This window comes from Protopterus annectens, chromosome 5.part1, assembly GCF_019279795.1.
Source record: "Protopterus annectens isolate FY-2018-M chromosome 5.part1, PAN1.0, whole genome shotgun sequence".
NCBI classification, from domain to species: Eukaryota; Metazoa; Chordata; order Ceratodontiformes; family Protopteridae; genus Protopterus; species Protopterus annectens.
This window is the reverse complement of record NC_056736.1, coordinates 625,009,227-625,034,757: the sequence shown is the minus strand read 5'-3', so window position 1 is coordinate 625,034,757 and position 25,531 is coordinate 625,009,227. Positions and strand designations below refer to the sequence as shown.

Genomic DNA, 25,531 nt, shown 5'->3' with positions numbered 1-25,531 from the left:
GACTTTCCCATCAGTTCCTCTAGCTTACAGGGATAAAGACCGGACTATGAGACAGGTGGCCTGCATTCACTTAGAGGATCAGGTATCTGCTGGAGCTAGCATGGAGTGATGAGCACACTAATCCTGGGGGAGACAGCCATGGCAGATTATGGGATGACACAATCCCCTCAGATGTCAATGTAATCTGGAAAACATACTTTCAGCTCACCAAGCTCCTGCTTAGCAGTAGCCTTCGTCTCAAGTGTACTGAAGTGGGTATTCGTATATGGAAAGTGTAGTAATCCCTACAGCAATACAGGTTACATGTTCCCCTGTCAGAGGAAGGGTGGGATAGGGGATTAGAGTAAAAGACTAATAGTTGTCATTACAATGGCCAGCTGATGGCTGGCAGTCAGTGGCTGTTAAAAGCAGAAGGTGTTCTGGTCCCAACATTGCTTCAATAAGAAGGAAGAAACACTGCCCCTGCCTCTAAGTAAATCTAAAGCTCCAATTTCTGAGCAATGCATCTTCCCTGGAGAAGGGTTATGTTCAGCTGAGTTCCCCCACCCAGTAGCAGTGCTTCTGCTATCAGGACCCACATGCGGTTTAGTATGATATAAACTACCCACCTCACAAGCCAAATAAAATGGATGTTACACAAAAGATCTGTTCAAGTTTGATTTTACAACCAATTACTCCTCTCTGACCAATGCAAAACCATCTTTTGGAACCATCCAACTAGGTTTTTATAAGCTTGCCCAAAAAAAAGGCCTGCCTGCAGAATGAAATAGGCAAAATAGTCTGCCTACATTTGCCCTTGGAAGAGAGTCTCACCCACCCTAGTTTAGCACAGTCAAATTTCAGAGTCTACCACCTTGACCAAAATGACAGAAATCAGAACCGGAGGTTTATAAAAGCCCACTGTGGAAACAATGGTACTAGTCTTCTTCAGAGCCTTACTGATCCTACATTCAAGGAGGTTCTGCCAGCTTTTCCTGAGCCTGCTCCTCATGACAGGCAAGACTACAATTTGAAGAGATAGCATGTAAAGTTAAATGTAACGTTAAGGGATAGAAGTCACAATGTCACAGCAAAAGCAGAAGGGTGCCCATAAAGCAGTGCATCACTGTGTTGGAAGGGTTAAGGACACAGACACAAGCACTCATGTTCAGGAGACCTGTGCTGTGAGGCACTTGCATATCAAGGCAGCTGTGTGGACCAAATAGAGGATGTAAACCTCTTGGGTCAGTTTTGAACACATACAACAATCCGTCATGGGAGTGATGGCATGGGTTTTGGCCAAAGTCCCACCAATGTACTGGGGAAAAAAGAAATGTAGTGATGTATGCGAGAGTTTGAAAGGTCCCATTAAAGTTAACATATATTATGCTCAGAAGTGCTCGGATGATGGGAGCAGAAGCAAACAGATACGACTATGCAAGTTCACAAACACTGTGATAAACCAAGTGTACCACGGCACCTGCTGTTTGTCTTGTGTTTCATGAAGGTCAATGATCTTACTACAGTGTAATCGGGTAAAGGGTTACCAGAGAGAGATGTGACAGAGTTACTCTAACATCTCTCTCTACTACCATCCATTTACATCTGAGCAGCCCACATGTCATCTCAAAGGGGACCTAGATCCCAAAACAAACAAAACAATAATGGGGACTCTGCTAACATGTGCCTCGACTTGGCTAGCAGATGCCTAAAATAAGCATTTCCAAAATATTTTTACCAAGACTTCACTAACATTCATGTTAATTTGCACAACACAAACCCAAAGTGTTAAAGTAGCAAAAGACAATCCTGTTTTTTTACCACACTGACAGCAAAATTTTACTATGCTATTGTTTTTTTATTACACATACTATGCAAAGATAACGATCCAAACCAAAAGAACAGTTTTAGTTATTACATACAATTATTAAATTATGAGCTACACTAATAAGATACGGCAACAGCATTCTCTGACTGTCAGCGGTGCACTCTAAGAAGCAGAGACTTACACCATTTAACATTAACAGTGAGCAACAACCAATAAGGAAATATAATAAAATGCATTCAGTAAAATGTTTTAGCTGAGAGTTTTTAAGTAGGACTACTGTAAGGTATTTTACACTGTTCAACCAGAAGCTAACACTAAATGTAGAAAAAGTGCATGATAGCTCAGTAACAAAGGAGGATACGCCTTGACCGGGACCCATGGAACACATGGCCAACTAGCAATCAGAATGCTGGAGAAGCACATCAAGGAGGGAAGAAATGATCAGCCACTGCCTCTGGGCGGGGGGGGGGGGGAACAGGTGTAATTTTACCTAGCCAACCTGTCTGGCTAACACTCAGCAAGTGTGGGTATTGCAACATGCAGCAGTATGTGCTCAGGACTGCATGTCCAGCAGGCTGCATAATTACTCAGTAGCAGTGATATGACCCATGTGCAGAATCACACATTCACAGAGCAGCATGGTAGGACACCCACAGACAGCAGGGATAACAGGCAACTACCTCCTGCAACTGGCTCTTACCAGTGTAGAACGACTAGGGTGGGTCAGGTTATAAAAGGAATAACACAGTCAGAGAATGCAGGAAGAGGGACACACAAAATGTAAAATGAGGTGCTTAATACTTCTCATGCACAAATTCGGAACAGCAGCTCATGAAAATGACGAACACAGATGCAATTCAAATGTAACATGGTGGCTACAGTATGAGATGCATTTTCTAAATGCACAGTGAACTAGAGAGAGTCGCAAGAGAATGTATGGAAGATAGTCCTGCTGCTTTAAATCATAATTTCACTCTCCCAACACCCATTTGATAAGAAACAGCTGTGCTACCAAAGCTAAAAACATCACTGTTGTTCCAATATAATTGTTGTTTCACTATGATTAGGCTAAGAACTATCCGAATTTTAAAAACTGCATTAATGAAATGACATAAAATGAGAACACTAGGATGGATGGCAAAAATTTTGCCTTATGAAACAGGATGTCTAAACCACAAAAGTTTTTACATGTAATGGATACACAACTTACCCTTCAGTCTCATCACTTTCAGTGCTCCATTTCAGAGATATAGGATATGTAACAGCGTCAGTAACTGAAAAATCTCGCACTTTGAATGCTGGGGAAAGTATGGCGCACTGCAATATGAAAGGGAAAAAATGTTAAGATGGGTTTGTGCACATGTGTCTGCACTAACTTTTTTAACTCTGTGCTCCAGTTAAAAACAAGTCAGTCTCTTGTGAAAGGTGAGCCTCATAGATATGTTCCCTGATATTACCTGCAAAGCACATCCTCTTGCCACAGCTTCATCTGCATTGAGTGTGGTACGGACTTCCTTCCCAAAGAAATGTGCAATTCGATCCTTAACTGCAGGCATACGAGTGGCTCCACCAACGATCTCTACTGTGCTAATGTCTTCTAGCTTCAGCTGAGCCTGTTCCATGACTGAACAAAGGGCAGCTTCAACTCTCTGTAGCAAGTCTGCACATAACTCCTCGAAATGGCCCCTGAGTTACAAAACAAAACATTGTTATTTAACAGTTCCGCTATCAGTTTTTTTTTTTTTTTTTTTTTTAATTTTCTTCTACAGCCGATTCATAAAGCTTCTTTCACACTTTATAGTCCTACATGAATTTGCTTGTTACACCCACCTTCCATCACATACCAGAAAATAGATCCCTACAACTACAGCATGTGTGGAAAGATGACTTACAGTACAAACATGATTTAAGTACAGAAACCAAGCAGCATACATGGTCGCTTGGGTACAAATATATATACAGTGCTAAAATATAGCACAGCAATATTAAATTAGTATGGGGTCTGAAAAGTTCAAGTTTTGAAAATGTTTTTGTCTAACATACTGAAATGCTTGAGCAGACTGACCCCAGCGTGGACAGCATGTGTAAGTAGCTGATGCTACTGCTAGAACAAAGAATAAAGGTAGCTTTTGTTAAAGGCACTAGAAGATGCTACTAGAAGTTTTAAAACAGTTTCACAAGTAAAAATGGAAAGAAAACCCTTATATGAAAGTTGATATGCAACAAAAACAAACAAGACTATGAATCAACTTACTGTACATAGAAAAAATATGTTTCTACTTGTCTAGAATTAACTGTTCACTAAACTGAAAACATATACATGCAGTACGGGGAATGTCTGATATATCAAACATTATTAAATGGTCATCATCTTTTCAACAAGCTTTAGTCCTATCTACAGAAACATTAGGAAGTTGGCACCTTAATCACTGTAGGGTACGAAAACAAACGTACTATTACTAAAATACTAACAAACCAGCCATGAAAGGTATGAAGGTACATCAGCTGAAAAAAAAGTAAAAAACTAACTTGTACCCTTCTCATTTCTCTTACATACACAAATACAGCAGCATCCTGTCATTTACAGGAGCATTTTTTTTATTTTTATTCATTTATTTTGGAAATTAGAACTAAAGAGCACAATGGGCATTAATTCACGGATTCAGTTTTCCATGCAGTAAAAACAAAGGCAGCTATTTTAGTGCAGCGGTAGCATTGTCGCCTCACAGCAAGAGGTTCTCCTGTTCGATTCTCGACTGGAGCGTCTTCTGTGTGGAGTCTGCATGTCCTCCCCGCAGTCGAGTGGCGTTCGAAAGACATGCGTGCATGGGCGTGCCTTCGTTGAAGGTTGGGCGTTGAGCTGGCACCTCGGCACCATAAGAATCTACTGCCAATCATTAGTGGACCGGAGCAACTCCTAACCGGGAAAAGCCAAAAGAAGTAGTAGCTTATTAGACTGCTGAATGACTTTGGGAGTCATCATAGCTATAACAAAAGCTACAAGAGTGGATTATGCATAGATTTACTTGCATCTGCTGGGGGGTTGGCACTCGGGATACACCTGAAAACTCCATACATAAACTACACACAAACTACACACAAACCATGTGTTATAGCTACCACAGCATGATTCTCAATAACGTCAATATGAAATACAAAATGATGTTTTAAAGGCTCAAATAAGGTGCTTTATTTCTGCAATTTGTACTCAATACTTCAAGTACACAAATATTTTCTTTATCATATGTTTTTAACTACAGAGCAAGGGTGAGTTATCATTGTGGTTTTATTCAACTTGTATTAAAAGCATATTCTTCAATAAACAGTCAAGTTTACGTATTTTCCTTTTTCAAGCTTTACTTTTGAGGATATCTGCAAGTTACATTTGTTAACTAGGCACCTGATATGGTCAAATGACTCTCCGTTATAATGACCTAGGCCAAGAAGCACAACAAACAGCAGCACAACTAGAGATACAATAAAACATTTATAACACGTAGATTAAAAACAATATAATCAAGATGATTAAACCGTTTACTATATTATAAAAGTATTACAAAACTTAGAAATTCAAACTATTTACAAAACTAAGAACTAACAGTTACTGAAGGAGAACTTCAGGACTGGTACAGTTGCGGGACTGCACATATGCTGGGTTTAGAATGGGACTGCATATATATTGCGTTTAGGAAAGGACTGCACATATATTGGGTTTAAGAAGTTTAGTAAAACAGAAACATTGCACTGTGTCAAAGCAGTGAGCCTTAGCTTGAAGTAGAAGGGTTTGAGCACTTCATATATTACAAGTAAAGGTGTTCCACTGAGGCCAGAGCAAGTTTATGGAAAGCTCTCCAATCAGTTTAAGGAATAAGGTAGTCTTTAGGAGAAAACCGCATAGTTATTAGAGTTACGCAACAGGTACTTGATATTAGCAGCAGTGAGGAACCGAGAAAAGGGATAGCAGAAGTTAAAAGTTTACAGATAGCTGCAGCAAAGCAGGGCTAGCCACTGGATTGATGGGTATTGGTTGTCCGGAGCAAGTTCCAAGGTATCAACTGGTGTTTACATACCTTAAAATATTGTCTATGCAGTTGGCTGTAGCTAAATGTGGGCTACCGATTAGTCTCGGTTATGTTTGCAGCAGTTTTTAGTCTTCGAAAAGACAGACAATGGGAAAACCAAGAAGTCTTTGAAGAGTCAAGTAGAAGGTTGACTGGTGTAGAAAGTCATATAGAGTGGATATAAAAAAAATGTACACACCCCTGTTAAAATGCCAGGTTTTTGTGATATAAAAAAAAAAGACCACAATAAATCATTTCAAAACTTTTCCCACCTTTAACATGACCTATAACCTGTACAATTCAATTGAAAAACAAACAAATCTATTAGGGGAAAAATATAAAAACGTACAATAAGCTGGTTGCATAAGTGTGCACACCCTTAAACAAAGATTTTGTTGAAGCACCTTTTTATTCAATTACAGCATTCAGTCTTGTCAGCATGGCACATCTTGACTTGGCAATACGTGTCCACCCTTCCTTCCAAAAGTGCTCCAAATCTGTCAGATTGTGAGGGGATATCTTGTGCACAGCCCTCTTCAGGTCACCCCACAGATTTTCTATTGGATTTAGGTCTGGGTTCTGGCTGGGCCATTCCAAAACTTTAATTTCCTTTTGGTGAAGCCATTCTTTAGTTGATTTGGATGTATGCTTGGGGTCTTTGTTATGCTGAAAGGTGAAATTCCTCAATCTTCAGTTTTCTAGCAGATTCCTGATGGTTTTGGGCCAAAAGTAACTGGTATTTGGAACTGTTCATAATTCCCTCCACCTTGACTAAAGCCCCAATTCCAGCTGAAGAAAAGTAACTTCAAAGCATGATACTACCACCATGCTTCACCGTAGGATGATGTTCTTTTGGTGATGAGAAGTGTTTTTGCGCCAAACATACCTTTTGGAATTGTGGCCAAAAAGTTCAACCTTGGTCTCAGACCATAACACGTTTTCCAACATGCTTTTGGGAGACTATGTATTTTTTGCAAATTTTAGCTGGTTCTGGATGTTTTTCTGTGTAAGAAAAGGCTTCCGTCTTGCAACCCTACCCCATAGTGCAAACATATGGAGAATATTGGAGATTGTTGTCACATGTAGTACACAACTAGTACTTGTAAAAAATTCCTGAAGCTCCTTCAGTGTTGCTATAGGTCTCTTGGCAGCCTCTCTTACCAGTTTTCGTCTAGTCTTTTAATCAAATTTGGAGGGACGTCCAATTCTTTGCAATGTCACTGTTGTCCCATATTTTCTGCACTTTTTGATGACTGTCTTCACGGTGTTCCATGGTATATCCAATGCTGTGGAAATTTTTTTGTATCCCTCTCCTGACGGATACCTTTCAACAATGAGATCCCTTTGATGCTTTGTAAGCTTTCTGCAAAACCATGACGTTTTCTGTAGCAGGCAACTGAGTAAATGTCAGGAAAATCCTACTAGGACAGCTGAACTTTATTTGGGGTTAATCAGAGTCTCTTTAATTGATGACAGGTGTGCACCCAAGAAGACTGAATGTTGTAATTAAACCAAAAGGTGCTTCAACAAAGTATTAGTTTAAAGGTGTGCACACTTATGCAACCAGCTTATGGTACGTTTTTTATTTTTTATATTTTCCCAACAGATTTGTTTGTTGTTCAATTGAATTGTATACGTTTATAGGTCATATTAAAGGTGGGAAAAGTTTTGAGATGATTTACTGTGGTCTCATTTTTATATCACAAAAACCTGGCATTGTAACAGGGGTGTGTACACTTTTTTTTTATAACCACTGTAAACGTCACGGCAATCCTGAGAAAGTGAACTAAAAGAAATGCAATGGACAGGGTCTATAAAATTGCAGCATCCTAGAGGTGAAGGGAGCTACAGAAGTCAGCTAGTTGCTGATTCTGACTTGAAAAGGTCTACCAGGAGTGTGTGTCTACTGAATCAAAGGCAGCACTGGTAAAAAGTATTTTGCCAACTTCTGAAAAGAACTACGTAAAGAATCCACAATGCTGATGTATTTCTATATAGCTTTTAATGGGTACCTGCCATTTATACTCCCAATACCACCTCCTTTCACAAGAACTCTAACCATGTTGCATACTGTCAGTCCCTCTACTCTCCCACATTCTCATAATTCAGACCATCAAACCATTTTAATGTATTTTGTTGCTCTCTCAACTCCCCCACCAGTCTAGCCTCCAACCTTCTCTATATGGCAACCAATACTGAATACAATTGTTTACGATGAGCGACTCAAACATTTGATGCAGTCTCTCATCCTAAATCAATTCATATCTGCACTTTCTTCAGTATTTCCTCAATTACTCAACTGATTTACTAGCAACTTCTCCAACCACACACAGGCAGTTAAATGTCAGTCATCTTTCTCTACACATTTACCAGGCATCTTCCAGATCAATTCTTGGACCTCTACTATTTTATCTGATCATCACTCTTGTTTCTGGCCTCATCTCATGCTACCCTCATCCAATAAGCAGATAATATTATATATATATATATATATATATATATATATATATATATAGAGAGAGAGAGAGAGAGATAATGCTACAATAATTTGCTCTTTTACCTCCCTCTCCACTACAGTTTATCACTCAAGAATTATGTACATCAATGGAAACTTACATGGCCCACTTTCAACTATTTCTAAATGTAATAAAACTAAAGTAATGTACTTTACTCAATAAGTCCTACTCCAATAAAAATATTTTCTTGTCTCAAAATATTCAGTTGGAAACAGCCTTAGAAATCAAACCATTAGCTGTCACTCTAGACAATCTGCTTAAATTTGCCAGTCATATTCAATTGGCAGCGAGGAAAACTCGCTACGAACTGGGTATCCTCTAAAAGCTGCAAACTTTCTCACTGCATATTCTCCTAAAACCACTGCCAATTCCTACCTTCTTCTAAACTTACTGTCTGCATCTTACATGCTTATAAATGTAACATTTCACTAACACAAAATTTTAAATAATGCTACAACAAAATAGCAAACGTTTACTACTAAATCCCCTAACTCAATGCATCTAACCTAGCTCTCAAAGTGCTCTCAAAGTTACATAGGCTTAAATTCTCCAACTACCTCTATCGTTCAGACAGTTAAAACTTGCCTTATAGTCTTCTTACAAGGTATCCCCCTCTCAGTTCTCTACTTCATTCATACTCTTCCACAAATCTATTTTGTTCTGCAGATTTTAATCTTTTGGAGGCTAAAATAATCTTATAAAAGAGCTCTCGTGACACCTTACATTCCACCATGTATCAGACCTACAGAACTCCCTCCCTCCTACAATTAGGCAAAAAGTATTTTCTATTTAATTCCTGACTTTGCATCTATGAGTGCTCACAAGGTTAGTCTGAACTACCTTTCAATTACTGCACACCCTATTTCACTGACTCTGTGTTTCCGCAAGTTAATTTATATACACTAACTGTTCCATCATCGGTAATAAACCCCAATATCTTAAATACTTTCACTTTCCCTTTTTTAACTACTGTCTCTCTTCCTTATTTATTTTTCTATCATCTTAAAAAGTCAACTTCTCCTGACCTAACATCGCTCCTACTCATATGCCTGTTATTAATTCCATTCTTTTTAAGCACACCTCCATATTTGTCCACACTGAAGTGCTACTTACACTACTGAATGTTCAAACTTGTCCTAGCATTACTTTTTGCATGCAAATTGTGTTACAAAGACTATTTTACTATCATCTCCATATCTGTTTTATACCTTTTGGAGATTTTCTCTCTAGGCCTCAGCTGAAAAGGGGTCTTACATGTCTCAGTCAGATCAACCCCATAAACAAATACAATCAAACTCACTAACTGCTCTGCATAATATAAGCACAACACTTCATTTATCAAATCATCCCCCATAAACACACTAGACGGTTTGCCTTGACCATTCCACTAGGCTTGAGATTTGCTGCAATGGGAACCTGAAGTGGTGATAATGCCTAAACCATTTTAATACACTAAAATTGAAGTATTTTCCATCTCCAAACAAGATATTTTACACTATGCCTCTCAATAGCACATAACTTTCTGTTAAGAAAATATGAATGCGCTTATGAAAATATGAACAAGAGGGAAAAAAATAACAAAAGGTATGTATTTGCCATAACAGAGCCATGTTGTCCAATTTTCGCCCAGTTCAACTATGGGTTGCTGGATTTGACCGGATCCAACCTCAATGATGGTCTTGAAGCTCTTTGTTTCCAGGCCTCTGACTCTCCCCCTACCCATATTTCCCTGCATTCCACCTCAGTACCTTAGACTGAGTTTGTATACGCCTCAGATATTATACCCATATCTATACCAATACATTTAAACTTTGTTTAAACTCTGTTCAAAACAAAACCCAGAAAATAGAAAAAGTGGCAATGTTATGAGGAGCAGACAACAAGGACTAATCAAAACACAGGGTATGTCCAGAACAACTAGTCATCAGAAACCTACATAAGACAATTTGAAAGAGAGTATGTGGGATGGAAGTTGAACTGGATGACAATCAGACACCATGGATCTATTGTTAAGTACATAACTTTAGTATCCAATGTTGTCTATTTTTATTCGATTCAACTATAAGACAGATTACCATGCATATAAACCCAGGTAATATCAAGGAAGGATATTCCTGATGATGGCAGAATCAAAGTAGAAACAAGTTCTAGACCGTTCATCAAGCTTGTAATAGGTTCACAGGTTCATACTAGGCTATCTGCCCTAGGGCATTTATAAGCCTAGCCAGAGTGTGCTTGGCTTTCGCCACCCATTTTAAAATAATTTTGCTAAGCCCTTTTTCGAGGTTAGTATACTGTGCCTCTGTCTAACAGTGACACAGAAGTGATACCCGGGGTAAACCTACGATCTCCCATCCACTCACCAAGATTCCTCTTGAAGAGAGTCTATGAGGGACTCTGCCTAACCTGGACTGGGATTTTATTCCTGAGTGAAGGGAGCCTTTGCGTTATGAATCTGTCCTTCCAGCATGTCCTATTTATTTCAGTGCTGAAGTTCAAGTCTCTCGAGCGCGTAGCTCGATGGGATTTGGATTTTCTGAGGTGCAGCATGTCCATTAATTCCGGGTTGGAAATGGCTTTATACGTCAGGCACAGATCGCCTCTGAGCAGGCGGTATGCCACTGAGTAGAGCTGGAGTTTCTTTAACCGGGCAGCATATCTGTTTGAGCCCTTTGATCCTCTTGGTGAGGTACTTTTGGGGTCTTTCCAGTTGCTGCAGGTGTCTGGTAAGGTACATCCCAAAAGGGGCATTGTACTCAATTATGGGCCTGATGAGGGATGAGTAAAGAGGCACGATGACCTCCCCCAATCTAGATGTGAATCCCTTCATGATTAGGTGAGCTATATAAAATGTTTTTCTAACCACTTTGGCCACGTGGTTGTCAAATGAGAGATTGCTATCAACTTGGGTCCCCAGGTCCCCAATTACTTCTTCTGTACCTAATAGATTACCATCTATGTGGTAATTTGTGGGCACTTTGTTTTTGCCAAAGGGGATGACTATACACTTTTTGGCGTTTAGCTTGAGGCCATGGCTCTGGCACCAACTGTCTGTTTCTATGAGGCCCTTTTGGAGGATGCTTGTGTCGGCTGGAGTGTAGATTATGGCGCCCAGTTTGCAATCATCTGCAAACTTGGTCAGCCACAGTCCTTACGTGTTGGCCTGTACCTCAGAGAAATATATACCGAACAAGAGAGGTCCCAGAACTGAGCCTTGTGGGACGCCACTTGTAACTGGTTTGGAGTCTGACATGGCTCCAGCAATTCTAACCATGTGGGTTCTGTCCTTGAGCCATGTTGCAACCCATCTAGTGACATAGGGGTTTATATTTAAGCTGGTGAGCTTATCTATAATGCCCGAGTGGGGTATTGTATCGAAGGCTTTTGCGAGGTCCAGGTAGGCTGTGTAGACCACCTTCCCCTCGTCAATTGCCTTAGTGACGGTTTCAAAGAAATCAACCAGGTTTAAGAGGCAGGATCTGCCCTTAAAGCCAAACTGGGTAGGACCCAGTGTCTGTAGGTCCCCAATATCTTTATTTATGAGGTCCATGATGATCCTTTCCATAGCTTTGCAGACCAAGCCTAGTCAGGCTTATGGGGCGATAGTTTCCAGGATCCGTTGAGGCACCACCTTTGTGGAGAGGGACCACTGTTGCTGTACGCAGCTCTCTGGGTACATATCCTGTAGTAAGGCTGAGATTGAACAGTAGTTTTATGTTTGGGTTTAATATATGTAATGAGATACAAAAGGTATGAACTGCTGGCCAAGTAGCTGCTGCATAAATATCATCGACATTGTCTGCATACTGATATGGGATATACTGTCTGCTGGCAAGATGTGTCCACTGTTCTTGTCGAATGGGCTGTATGTTTAGATTGTAAAAATGCGTCCTTTTTATCGTAAACAAAGGAAATGCATTCAGATAACCATCTAGACAAGAGTAACTTTAGTCACGGTTTTGTCCAAGTCAGGCTATGTGAATGCCACAAACAACTGATCTAATTTCCTGAATGGGTTGGTCCTATGAAGACGGACCCAAACTGGTGAACATGTAGCATATGAAGCATGTATTCCCCCTAGTTTGAAAGTCTTGGGGGGGTGTGGGTGGTGGTGGGGGGGGAGACTGGAAGGTTTAGTGTCCGATTTCAGTTAGCTTCAGATGCCACCTTAGAAGGAAAGATATATTAGGACACAAGGAAACTCCGTCTTTGTGAAAGACCAAATAAATAAAGCTTGCAAGAAATCGACTGCATATCTGAAATCCGCTTGGCTGAAATAACTACCACAAAAAAGTTTTCCAAGAAAGGAATTTCAAATCAATTGATGCAGCCGGCTCGAAAGGAAGTTGAGTCGAAGCTTGAAACAGGATGGTAATATACCAATGCAGGAAACGGATCTCTGATGAGAGTTCATAGGAACAGTCTTTTCAAGAAAGCCCTAGAAATTCTTAAAGAAGCTACACAGCTTCCATTCTGACCTATGTGGAAAGTTGAGATAGCTGCCATTTGACAGTTGAATAACTAGAGCTGCTAACAGGAATTCTAAAATGGAAGGAATAGGGGCAGAGAAAGGGACTAAACACCTGCACATAGCAGAAAATCTCTTCCATTTGCTATGGTATGTTTCAGTAGTGGTTCTTTTTTGGGATAATGATATGAACAACCAAAATGGAAAGCCTGGCATCTCTGGCCAAGGTTAGAACTGGAGGAAACGAGCGGTTTAATTCATGGCTTTCTGGTCCAGAGGAAGCAGTCCAGATGGATGATTGAGTAGATCCATATAATGGACCAGCTGTCACTGTTGAATTGAGGAACCACTCGAGACACATCAAAACAGATCTGCTCAACTTGTCCACCAATACACTGGATGACCCTGGGATATGCATTATTCTTAGACAGCTGAGAAAAGACATCACCCATTGCCACACAAGGGATAGGAGTGGGTTCCTCCCTGTCGATGTACCAAATCACTGACATATTGTCTGTGTGAAAAGATCACACCCCTGTAGAGGATATCCTGAATAGCCTGCAACACTAGCATGAGTGCTCTCATCTTCAGGACACTGATGTGAAGATTGACCTCTGCATGTGGCCAAGTGCTCTGCACTTTCTTCCCTTCAAAATGTCCCCCGCCCTAGAAGAGAAGCATCCGTTGACACTACTGCTACATTAAGGTCCATAAGGAATGAACTACCTGCTATCATCATATGAGACATTATCTATCAGGACATGTGCTGCCTGCAAATTTGAGTAAGACGAATCTTGGCATGAACTGGATGGCAAAATTTTGACCACCAGCACCACTACAGTGATCCCTAGGTCTTGCATCAGCTGGAGTAAAAGATCCCAATGGTGGTACAACAGGCTGAATGAAGTAGACGTCAGGAGTCAATTGTAGGGACACAAAGAAACAGATACCTAGCGGGCAAATATGTGCTACTACTGCACCCATCAACTTGGTGAACACCCTCTTGGGGTTGTGGTGAAACTAATTGTCAGGGCTCTGAACTGATTATGATTGACTCCTAGCCAGAAGTGGTGAAATTTCAACATCTTCACATGGGAGTAAGCATTCGAGATCTACGGAGCACATCCAATCGCACTTCCTCAGCAGAAGCAAAATGGACTGAAGTGTCTTTCTGACATACTGATTTAATGGCTTATATCCAGAATGGGTCTGAGGTCCCCTGTTTTCTTGTGCATTAAAGAAAACCTTGAGTAGATTCCAGATTCTAACTGGTCTTCAGGGACCAGCTAGATGACTCCTTTGTCTAGCAGCTTGGAAATCTGCACTGCTGCAAATCCCTCTGGCTGGGTGGGACATTGGGAGCTTTCTTTTTCTTGACAGAAGAAGGTGTAATGGTATATGACAGCACTCAATCTGTAGTAATGTTTCCCTGGGCTTATGGGTGCTGAGACAAGCCTCCAAACTGTCTCTAGACTGCAGCAGCCAGGCAACCACCCTTCAGGAGCACTGAAAGGGCTTTTTGGTGAATGGACTGCGAAAGCAGTGGTTATGTTCTCCACCTCTGCCTTTAGGGCGAAGTCTGTTATTATTATCTGCATCTCTGCCATGAAGAGGTCTATCATCAGAAGTGCCTTGTTAAGAGCTCTGTGATTTTCGGAATCCCATTTACTTTCCAGCCCACTAAATTATTAGAATAGGATCTCTGGGGAGTGGAGAAGCAGATTTCCATTGCAGAGAGAGAGGCCTGCCATCCTGTTGACTCCTAGTCAGCGTTTCTTTCACTTTGGGTCCAAATAAGGTGGACCCATCAAAGGAGGCATAAAAAAAAATGTCTTAAAGCCTTCCACAAAAGTCACACAGACGCATCCAGGCGTACTGTGGAATGGAAAACCTGGTGCCTTCTGCTCTAGCTGTGCCATCCGTGTCATCAGAAAGCAATCATATGGCTATGCTAGTAGTAGATTAGAGGGTAGAAAGCTGGGAGTGCATCATCTTTTGAATATCTGTTGGAAGAATACTGGAGACAGAGAGAGACTTGGTAATCTCCTTAGACAGGTCTGAAATCTGAGAACATGGGCTAAACAGGTCAAGGCTGTTAAGTGAGAAAGTTGCTAAAAAGTATGTCCATTTCCCAAACCAATCCATAGCCACAGACTCCCTGCCAGAGCGATGGACAGAAGAACCTTCCTCCAATAGTTCCTTCTTTTTGGCTGCCACTACCACCATCGCATCCAATGATGGAACTTTGCTACAGTGTTTCCAGTCTTTGGGCACTGCCAGAATTCTTTTTGCTAAGGATAGATTCCAACACATCGAGGTCCTTCCATACCCGTTGAGTCATCAAGTCAATGACTGGGAAAATGGTTGGTACCACAAAGGATGAAACTGAGCCAGAAGCAAAGGCTTCCAGAAACAGACTCTGCTGGAGTGGAGTTATCAGTGGACCATCCCCCTTCTCCGTTTCATCAACTCCAGGATCTTGTCAATGGTGACTTCTTTAGAGGGAACCTAGGGGCGCTTTTGTCTTCATACAAATCAGTCTCTTCCGTGACGGACTGTGTCCTGTGACCGAGTTAGGAGGGGGGAGTTGGAAGGTTCTGAATCAGACTGGAAGCTGATGTTAAGCTAATGTTGCAAGTAGACTGGGAAGCCAGTGCAACAGACCATCCCTGTTTGACAGGAATGTAAGTAAAACTCAACTCTAGTGGGGGTTCTGATAGAACCAAACTAGATGGATGCACCTTTTCCCTCGGCATCAAAATGACCTGCTTAACAGCCTCAAAGGCTGAAAATGCTACTTGTTCCACCAGAACCTCCTGTCCCCAGACACAAAGGAAGCCTCGGAACAGAGAGGCCTCAACCCTGAGCTATCGAGAGCTGAGGCAATGAGGGGAAGAGACTACTCCAATAACTTCATTGTTGACTCATCCCCTTGAGTCACAGCGCCAATGCTTCGGCTCAGTCTCTTCTGGATCCAATCATAATGGAGCCAAAAGAGGAAGGGAACCTGTTGGAGTCAAAGTAAGTTGCACCATTGGCAAAAGTAATCTGGGACAGACTGATTCCAAGACAGCTGGGTCTGAGGGATGGACTGGGATTGCCTAAGAAAGAGGAGAAGGGATAGATGGAGCAGAACTTGGAATGTTCCCAGACAATAGTACAGAGAAAATCCCTAGCTAAAATTGTGTTTTGAGGAACTTCATCATCCTCTTGACATCTTGTTCGGTCAGACTTCTTGATGACTAGGTCGGAGATACCACCGAAGGAAGTGTAATCTGCTACTCACCGGGTCTGAAAAGAATCAGGAGGTGAAGGACAGATCCAAGGAACTGTCAGCTCTAAACATTGTAGTATCTTAGGATCCAAACTGGACGAGAGAGTTGATTCTGGAGAGCACTTACAAGACTTCTCAGTCTGATTTCTCCTTCTCCTTTGTCTTATCTTTCTCTCTAACTTTTTTCCTTCCTTTCAACTTCTTTTTCCTTTCTGCCTGTTCTTGGATCTCTTATCTTTGCCTACAGGAGAAGAGGCCACAGAGGAAGTGAATGTAACTGCAGACCCTATCTGAGGAGGGAAAGAGACATCTGATTATCAATTTCTCCCTCCTAGTTTGAAGAGCCCAGGACCTAAAAGATTAACAGATCTGGTATTGTGTGTCTAGATGGGAAAAGCCCAAACAATAGATACAAAACAGGTGTGGGACCCGGGGAAGAAGCCTGTGACCAAACTCCATATACTGTCCGTAAGCCATGGATACTATAAAAGGCAAAGAACACATACAGCTAAAATTGTACAAGGAAAAAACTTCTATATTAAACAATCCTGAACCACATGATAATTATAAAAATATAACTCTAATCGGGTATGTACTAATATATACGTTTATTATATTGTTTACCTTTAAAATGGTGCAACACACATGTGCGACTCTTCACATACTTGACTCGCAATGTCGGAAACTGCACCAATGAATCCTTAAGACTGAATGTGTCGACTTTCTTCAAAACACCCGTCATTTCCAGATGTCTCCTAAGACCATTCTGTAGGGGGGGGGGGCAAACCCCCCCTGCACCCCCCACACTCCCTGGTAATTTTATATACCAACTCAGAGATCACACTACTGTGAGGGAAGGGGTACATGCCCCAATCCCCACTGTAGTGCAATCTCCACTCAAAATTCCAAATTCACATAAGCAAATGCACACTGGCATTTCGCTCTTTTGTGAGTTTGTCAATTTATAGTTGTTTATACAAACTTCTACAAACATTCTTTCGCACATCTGACCATTGCAGATGTACACCTCAGCATTTCAAAAGGTAAACCTTATTTTATATAGACACACACACACACACACACACACACACACACACACTAAATTCTCAGTTAACCGGAACTCAAGTAACCAGGGAGAAAAAAAAAATCTAAGAAATACAGTACAATGTTTGTGTGTTGCACTTTGTTTCCGCTCCTGCAGAAACAAAACTTACATTTTTAGAGTTTGAGAGTTTTAAAAAGGAAGATAGGAATACAGTCCCTCTCCCCCCAACCTAACAAGTCAAACCAAACAGTATAGAGTACAGTATTAGTCAGGTCTATTTTTAATAGTAACTCTCAAGCAACTAGAAAAAAGTTATGTACTCATAACGTTTCATGTTTGTTGTCCATGATCTCACCTTCATTCTTGCTGGTTGGGTTTGGAACCGATGCTCAGCCTTTAGCTTGAAAGCTCTCACTGGCTCGAGGCTACACTATATACCATGATGCCTAGTGGCTGTTCCCCAGATCTCGTTTGAGAAGTAAACACTAGACTATACCAAACTCATCCAATAAGACCAAACTGTGATAGATGCGCTGCCCCTACTCTGAAAACAGGCATGAAGAGAGTCATGCACCTATAGCCAATTTATTAGTTCCTCTTGCTCCTCTAGGAAAGTAGAAAGGTGGGTGGGTCGCAAGAATGAAGGTGAGATCATGGACAACAAACATGGAACATTATGGTGAGTACAGAAATTCTTTATGTTATGTTGTCCTTTCTCACCTTCATTCTTGCTGTTTGGGACAGCGTCCCCAGCACATTCTTCCTGGGTGGCTCAAGGGAATAAACTCTTCAGAACTGTGGATACAAAGAAAGTCCTGTTCCGAGAGGCTACATCTACTTTGTAATGAGCGATAAAGGTATGAGTGTTGACCCATGTAGCAGCTGCACAAATTTGAGCCCAAAGGAAGTTTAGCTTTGAAGGTAGCAGAAGTAGTCATGGCTCTTAGCTGAATGCCCTCCAACTTTTCCTGGCAACTGTTTGTTATGCAAGTTATAAACATAGGTGATAGTATCTCTGACCATTTTGATAAAGTGACGTTTTCTGAAAATGAAGCAAAGAGTTGGTCAGATTTTCGAAATTCTTTGGTACTATGCAAGTAAAAACGTAGTTATGTATGAACGTCCAACTGGTGAAGTTTGTATTCTGCCTTGTTGCTATGATTAGGGAAAAATACAGGTAACTCAGATTGGTTCAAATTGGCCTCAGAACAAACTTTTGGTAGATAGGAAGGATTCGTCCTGAGAGACATTCTGTCTTTATGAAAGATCAAATAGGGAGGACAGAGAGACAGAGCTTGAAGTTCTGAAAATCTTCTAACGGAGGTAACTGCTGTTAAAAAGATGGTCTTCCACGATAAGAACTTTAGTGAACACGAGGAGGCTGGTTCAAAGGGGGGGGGGGGGTGAAGTCAAGACCAACAGTATCAAATTGAGATCCCACGGAGGTGGAGGTTCTCTTAAGGGGGGCCTGAGAAGAAAGGTACTCCTGAGAAAAGCTTTGCATTATCTATGGGACATAAACAGCAACAGTATCACCAAACCAAAGGAAAAACAAGCTTCAAAGCAGGATCTGACCAATGTAATCCACAGAGTAAACGAGTGCCAAGTGGGTAGTTGCAAGAAAAATTTATTGATAAAAAACAAGCGCTTTCGCTCGGCTAGATACTGAGCTTTTTCAAGTTAAAAATGAATTAAAACATTGGAAACAGTGCCATTGGTTAGCTAGTTAGCTGTTAGTCTTAAGTCAATTAACAATTAACAATATGGGACATGATATTCGACCCCATGTCTCCCACGTGATAAATTTGAAATAGCAGCTAGTTGCACTCTTACCGTGGCTGCTGCTGCACCCTGATCAAAAATTTCTGTTAAGAATTCTAGAATCACAGATATAGGAGGTGTAAAGGGATTTATGTTGTTTCTGTTTGCCCAATAAGAGAACCTCTTCCATTTATTCGCATCAAGTTTCCTAGTTGTATTCTTGTGCGATGAAACCAGAATGTGCCTTACTGCCAGGGATAGATCAGGAAGCCTGGCTAAGACTGGAAGTGGAGTAACCAAGCTGTCAGCTTGAAATTTTGGAAAGAGGGGTGGAGCGTTCCTGACTGATGAGTCAGAAGATCCAGCACCGGGTCCAGGATCCAGGGCTTTTCCAGAAGATGAGGCCACAAAAAGAGAAATCATATTTGGCGTGGCCCAGTAAGGAGCAATGAGAATTAGCTTGCAACTCAACTTGGCTTTCTGGAGTACCTTGGGCATTAAAGGAAATGGGGGAAAGGCATACAGAAGTCCCGGGGGCCAATCATGCACAAGTCCATCCCTTGAGGACTCCCCCAGAGGGAGGACTAGGGCAAAGTAGCTGCTGCATTTGGTGTTGATGGTCATGGCAAATAGATCGCAGCAAGGCTGGCCCCACTTGTGAAAAATTTTCTTCACAATCTTTTGATTCAGGGACCACTCATGAGGCATAAGGATTGCCCTACTTAACCTGTCTGCTATTATGCTGGATTTCCCCGGGATGCGTGTTGCAGTCAGAAAGTGTTAAGAAATTGCCCACTGCCATACCCTTTGAGCCTCCCGACATGGGGTGTAGGATTTGGTTCCCCCTTGTTTGTTGATGTACCACACCACTGACACATTTGTCTGTTTGAATTGCAATAGTATCTATCGGTAGAGAGCTGTTGAATGCTTGCAATCACAGAAGCACCGCCCTCATCTCTAGGATATTTATGTGCAAGTGGTACTAGTGTTCCTGCCTAGTCCCTTGGACAGTCTGTCCCAGATAATGCCCCCCCCCCAACACCCTATCTGGGAAGCATCCATGGTCACTGTGGCTACCGGTTGGGGAAGTACGAATGACCTACCTATTGTTACCTGGTCGGGCTGGCGCCACCATTGTAGATCCTGCTTGCAGACGTTCGTGATGAGAATTTTGAGAGACCTAGGCAATTCCTGCATAGACCACTGTGCAAAGAGAAGCCACTGCAATATCCTCATGTGTAGATGTGCCAATGGAACTAATGCTATTGTTGCTGCCATTGAACCTAGGACGGAGGATAAATCTGGCTTGCATTTTTTCCTTCTTGATCAGTATGGACACTTGGTGTTGTAGCGTCTGTATTCTTTCATGAGGCAGTTTTGCCACCATGTTTCTTGTGTTTAAGACTGCCCCTACAAAGGTAATATGCTGAGATGGCAGCAAGGCAGATTTTTCTAAGTTTACCGTAATATCCAGCTGTGAGCAGAGATGAATGGTGGAGTCTCTTGTCCTGGTTAGTAGATGCTCGGTGGTGGCAGTCAGGAGCCAGTCATCTAAGTATGGAAACACCTGGAATCCTTGACGCCTCAGTTGAGCCGTAACTACTGCCACGCACTTAGTAAACACTCTGGGGGCTGTAGTAAGACCAAAGGGCAGAGCTCTGAACTGGTAATGACTGGCTCCCAGCCGGAAGCGTAGATATCTTCTGGATCGCCTGTCCATCTTGATATGGTAGTACGCATCCTGAAGCTCTATTGAGCACATCCAATTGTCTTGACCCAAAAAAGGGAGTATAGAATGCAGTGTTACCATCTGGAACTTCGTTTTCTTGATCGACTTGTTTAGTCTGCTGAGATCTAGAATTGATCTCCAGTTCCCTGCCTTTTTTTGGAACTAAAAAGAACCTTGAGTAAATTCTGGATCCGACTTGGTCTGCGGGGACTTCTTGGATGGCTCTTTTTCTAGCAACCTTTGGCTCTCCAAGGTTGCTTGATCCCTTTAACCAGGTGGGATGTCTGGGACAGACTTTGACAGAAGGGGTGAACGGGAGAAAGGAATTTTGTATCCCTGGATATGATGGGCTGTACCCATTGGTCTTGAGTCAAGTCTAGCCAGGCTTTTGGGTACAGTGATAATCTTCCCCCGACTGCCTCCAGAGGTTGACAGGTGGACCTCCTTTCAGGAGCGCTGGAAGGGATGACCCGAGAACACATCTCTGTCCCCCTGGTTCTGCAGACCCACTCTGCCATGTGGGCAGCGTCTTCCATTATTTCCCCCTCTGCTGTTGGGGGAAAATTCACCACAAGTGTCCGGCAAGGCTTCCTTGGATTTCCAGAACCACATTTTCCCATTCTTATGGCCCTTGGGATACGGCCTCATTGGGGTGGAAAAATGTACTCCACAGCAGAGAGAGTCTTGCCGTCCTTCTTACTCTTGGTTAGAGTCTCCTTCACTTTTGGCCCGAACAGGGACAAGACGTCAAAAGGGGCATCAATAAAGGAAGACTTGAAGGGTTCAGCAAATTCACAAAGATGCATCCAGGAATGTCTCCTCAAAGCTATTCCTGTACCTGCTGCCCTACTCGCTCCATCAGCCGAATAGGAGATGAGGAGCATGGAGGAGTTAGTAATAGAGGTTAAGGTCGCAAGCCAAGAGCTAATCTTGTCAGATACCCTTCAAGGTGACACAGCTCAAGGGCTATCTCCCAACTCCCTAAGGAGATCCCTCTGCAAATGAGTGAAATGGGATGGGTAGCTCAGCAAACTAAGGGTAAAGGCTGTTAAAGAAAACATATGCTTCCTGTATCTGTCCACTGTATGAGATTCCTTATTCAGTGGATGGACAGATGCAGAGGTTTCAGCTAGTTCCTTCTTGGTGGCAGCCGCCACCACCATAGCATCTACCGGGACTCCTTTGGTAAGAAACTGTTTGTCCTCCGGGGCTATGATAAATTTGTTGGCCTCCTCAGAACTGGCTCCCCAGACTCTGGAGAGCCCCACGCCTTCTAACTGACTACACCCAGCAGCTGGTCGAAAGGCGGAGGCACCCAAGAAGTGGAGGGTTGAGAACCGAATGCCTCCAGGTATACCAACTCATCCTCAGAAGGGGAAAGGACTTTCCAGTCACCTCTGTTTCTGAATCTCTAAGATGTCTGAAAATGAGATACCCACAGAGGGTGACTGTGGGGACCCTTCCGATTCCTCTAAGTTGGTATCAGATGTGACAGACTCGGGGGAGTCTATTGTTTCCTCTTACACATTCGCTTCTGAGAGACCTCTTTGGGGGGGGGGTTCTGTAGAGGTTTTGGAAGAGAGAATTTCTCCCACTGGGGCGTCCTGGGGCACTGGTTCTCTACACGCAGGGGTTGGAGGAGTGATGTAGAGGTTGACACCGGGCCCTTGGGGGAAGTACTCAGAGTGGAAGATCCGGATCCGTAAAGGCTCTGGTTTGACTCTCCCCTCCAGAGCAGACGAGAGTGTGTCTCGGCCCCCAGACCTCTCGATAGACGAAGGCATCAAACTGGACAGAGTGGAGATCGGCACCAAAACTTCCGGAATGGACTTTGGAACCAAAGGTTCCACCAAAAGGACATTCCAAACACTCTGGCTCTGAACTCAACTGAGTCAGAGGAGGAACCAAATGTAAAGACACTACTGGAGTCAGCTCCATGACCTTCTGGGCTGGGGAGAATTTTTGCCAAGGCTGGTGTACGAAGCAACCTTCTAACTACTCAGTCCATATCATCATCCAAAAGGCTCCGAGAAGAACCGGAAGACTTGTGGCTATCAGCCACCGATTGAAGTAAAGGAGACTGAGGCACCGACCGAATCAGCTCCAATAACGGTGACCAGCTCCTTTTCTGACTACTTGGCTCCGAAGACACAAGTGGAGCTGAAGTAGGCTCATCTCTGTCGGAACCACTAGGTGTTGGGTCTGAAAGAATAGGCTTATGTCTCTTCGACGGCTCTGAACCTAGAGCCGAAGAAGTTTTTGGAGGTTTGTCTGCAAATTTTGAGGCCCAACTGCCTTCAGGTGCTGTATCAAAGGGTACTTTAATAAACCCCTGAGAATAAGCTTGTTTCTCTGTTCCTGCAGGACCCTGGAACTGAACCCATGACAGACTGAACAGGAATCCTGCAGGTGGACAGCACCTAGACAGTACACACAGCTGGTGTGATAGTCAGTAATAGACATTTTTTGTGTGCACGAGTCACACTTTTTAAATCCTGACTTTTTTTTTTTTTTTTTTTTTTTTAAAGAGGTTACAAAAGGAGTTAAAAAAAAAAAAAAAAAAGGTTACAAAGTTTTAGGAGGTTCTCTAAATTAGAATACGCACTCTTCTGAGGAGATGCCTCTAACTAAAAACAGTGAAAGAGGGAAGGAGAAAAAGAGGCCCTCTAACTTAAACAGGCTTAAGAGATGGTAGAGGGAATCCTCTAAAAGGGATTCCTCCAGGCAGCGCCAATAGTAGGCCTTAAGGAAGGAAAAAGGGGGAAAATAAGTCAACAAGAAAGTAGAAAGGAGACTTACTGAAAAGGGGCTATGTTAGAGAAAGTGAACTAAAACAGAAATTTACTACAAATAACTATCACAAAAAAGAAATCCTGAAGCTGCAAGCGGCAAACGAGATCTGGGGAACAGCCGCTAGGCATCATGGTATAAAGTGTAGCTCGAGCCACAGAGCTCTTGAGCTTTAGTATACGAGCGAGTCGGAACCGACCCAACCAGTGAGAATGAAGGCAAGATGGGACAACATAACATCTACAGTATCTGGCATCTACCAGTCCCCATGGGTGCTGGTTAATTAGAAGTTATGTACTCACCATAACGTTCCATCTGAGTAGGTGTATTCATTTGTCTGCAACCTGTGGGTTATGGATCCGATATCGGATCCGAACCGGCATAGTTTTCCAGCTATGGATCCAAGCTCTCAGCTCCTCCCCTCACCCATAATGCCCTGCTCTACCCTCATGACCTCAGATCGAGTTTGCCAAAGCAACAATACCCTCAAAAGGGTAACAAGTAATATGCAGGAAACTGAAAGGCCAGGGGGATAGGAGGGCGGGATGGTTGCAGACAAATGAATACACCTACTCAGATGGAACGTTATGGTGAGTACATAACTTCTAAATCTGAAGTAGGATATTCATTGTCTGCAACCTGTGGGACAGAGTCCCCAGCTACCTGAATCTTGGGCGGCCATCATGGAAGGATATTCCGAGCACCGGAGCCAAAGGATGCTCTACCCCTAGATGCAAGATCCAACTTATAGTGAGAAATAAATGTATGAGATGAAGCCCACGTGGCTGCTGCACAAATATCATCTAGAGGAATCCTAGCCTTGAAGGCTGCCGAGGTAGATACTGACCGGGTTGAATGGGCATGAACACCCTCCGGTGCGGGCCTTCCTGACGCTTGATAAGCCAATAAAATGCACTGTGAAATCCAGCGGGATAGAGAAACTTTGGAAATTGGCTTGCCCAAATTGAATTTTGCAAAGGAAATAAACAGCTGGTCGGATTGCCTATGACCAGCTGTCCTGTTGAGATAAAATCTTAGTTGCCTGTGAACATCTAGTGAGTGTAGCCTATATTCACCTTTGTTTTCATACTTAGGGAAGAAAACAGGCAGCTTAATGGATTGATTGATGTTTGCTTGAGGAGCGATTTTAGGAAGGAAGGACGGGTTGGTCCTGAGGGCGACACGGTCCGGATAAAACACCAAGTAAGGAGGTTTAGCTGATAAAGCTTGAAGTTCAGAAACTCTCTTGGCTGATGTAATGGCTACCAAAAAGGCTGTCTTGTAAGACAAGAATTTGAGATCCACTGTAGCCGCGGGCTCGAAAGGGGGAGCGGTCAAGGCCTGAAGGACCAAAGAAAGGTCCCAAGGAGGAACTGCTTGCTTTATAGGGGGCCTGAGAAGGAAAGTACCCTTAAGAAAAGTTTTGCACAATTTGGCTGACATAAGAGGAAGAGACGCTTGGCCAATGTGATAGTGAGAAATAGCCGCCAGTTGAACTTTGACTGTGGAACTGCTGGCACCATCATTAAAGAGAGAGGTTAGAAAATCAAGCACTACAGGGAGAGGAACCGTGAAGGGATCTAGGCCTTGCCGCTCCCCACACAGAGAACGTTTCCATTTGCTTGGGTATACCTTTCTAGTGGATGGTTTATGAGCCGCCACTAAAATAGCCTTTACCGGAGAAGAAATACCGAGTCCTTATCAAGAGTGGAACTGGAGCAGCCAAGCGGTCAGCTTCAGGTTGTCCAGGTTCGGAGGAGGAATGCAGGAAGGATGGGATATCAGATCCGGAATGGGATCTAGAATCCAAGGAGGATTCACCGAGTGAGACCTTAGGAAGGGGAACCAGATCTGTCGAGGCCAGAATGGAGCAATGAGAATCATTCTGCAACCCACCCGAGAGGCTTTCTGAAGAACTTGCAGCATCAGAGGCAAGGGTGGATAGGCATACAGAAGACCGGGTGGCCAAGCATGCACCAGAGCGTCTCTTGGGGTACCTCCGGGAGGAGGTATTAGAGCGAAAAAACTGTCGCACTTGGTGTTTGAGGGAGAAGCAAAAAGATCGCATGAAGGTGTTCCC

At 42.7% G+C, this 25,531-nt stretch overlaps 1 protein-coding gene across 1 annotated transcript in view; it reads right to left on the bottom strand.

Moving 5' to 3' along the window:
• HSPH1 (heat shock protein family H (Hsp110) member 1) overlaps positions 1-25,531 on the bottom strand; it is a 322,955-nt gene that overhangs the window by 173,710 nt on the left and 123,714 nt on the right. Inside the window, exons 8-9 of the mRNA XM_044073239.1 lie at positions 3,265-3,493; positions 3,018-3,124 (exon numbers count right to left, since the gene is read on the bottom strand). Coding sequence (XP_043929174.1) covers positions 3,018-3,124; positions 3,265-3,493 — 336 coding nt within the window. The remainder of the gene's footprint in view (positions 1-3,017; positions 3,125-3,264; positions 3,494-25,531) is intronic.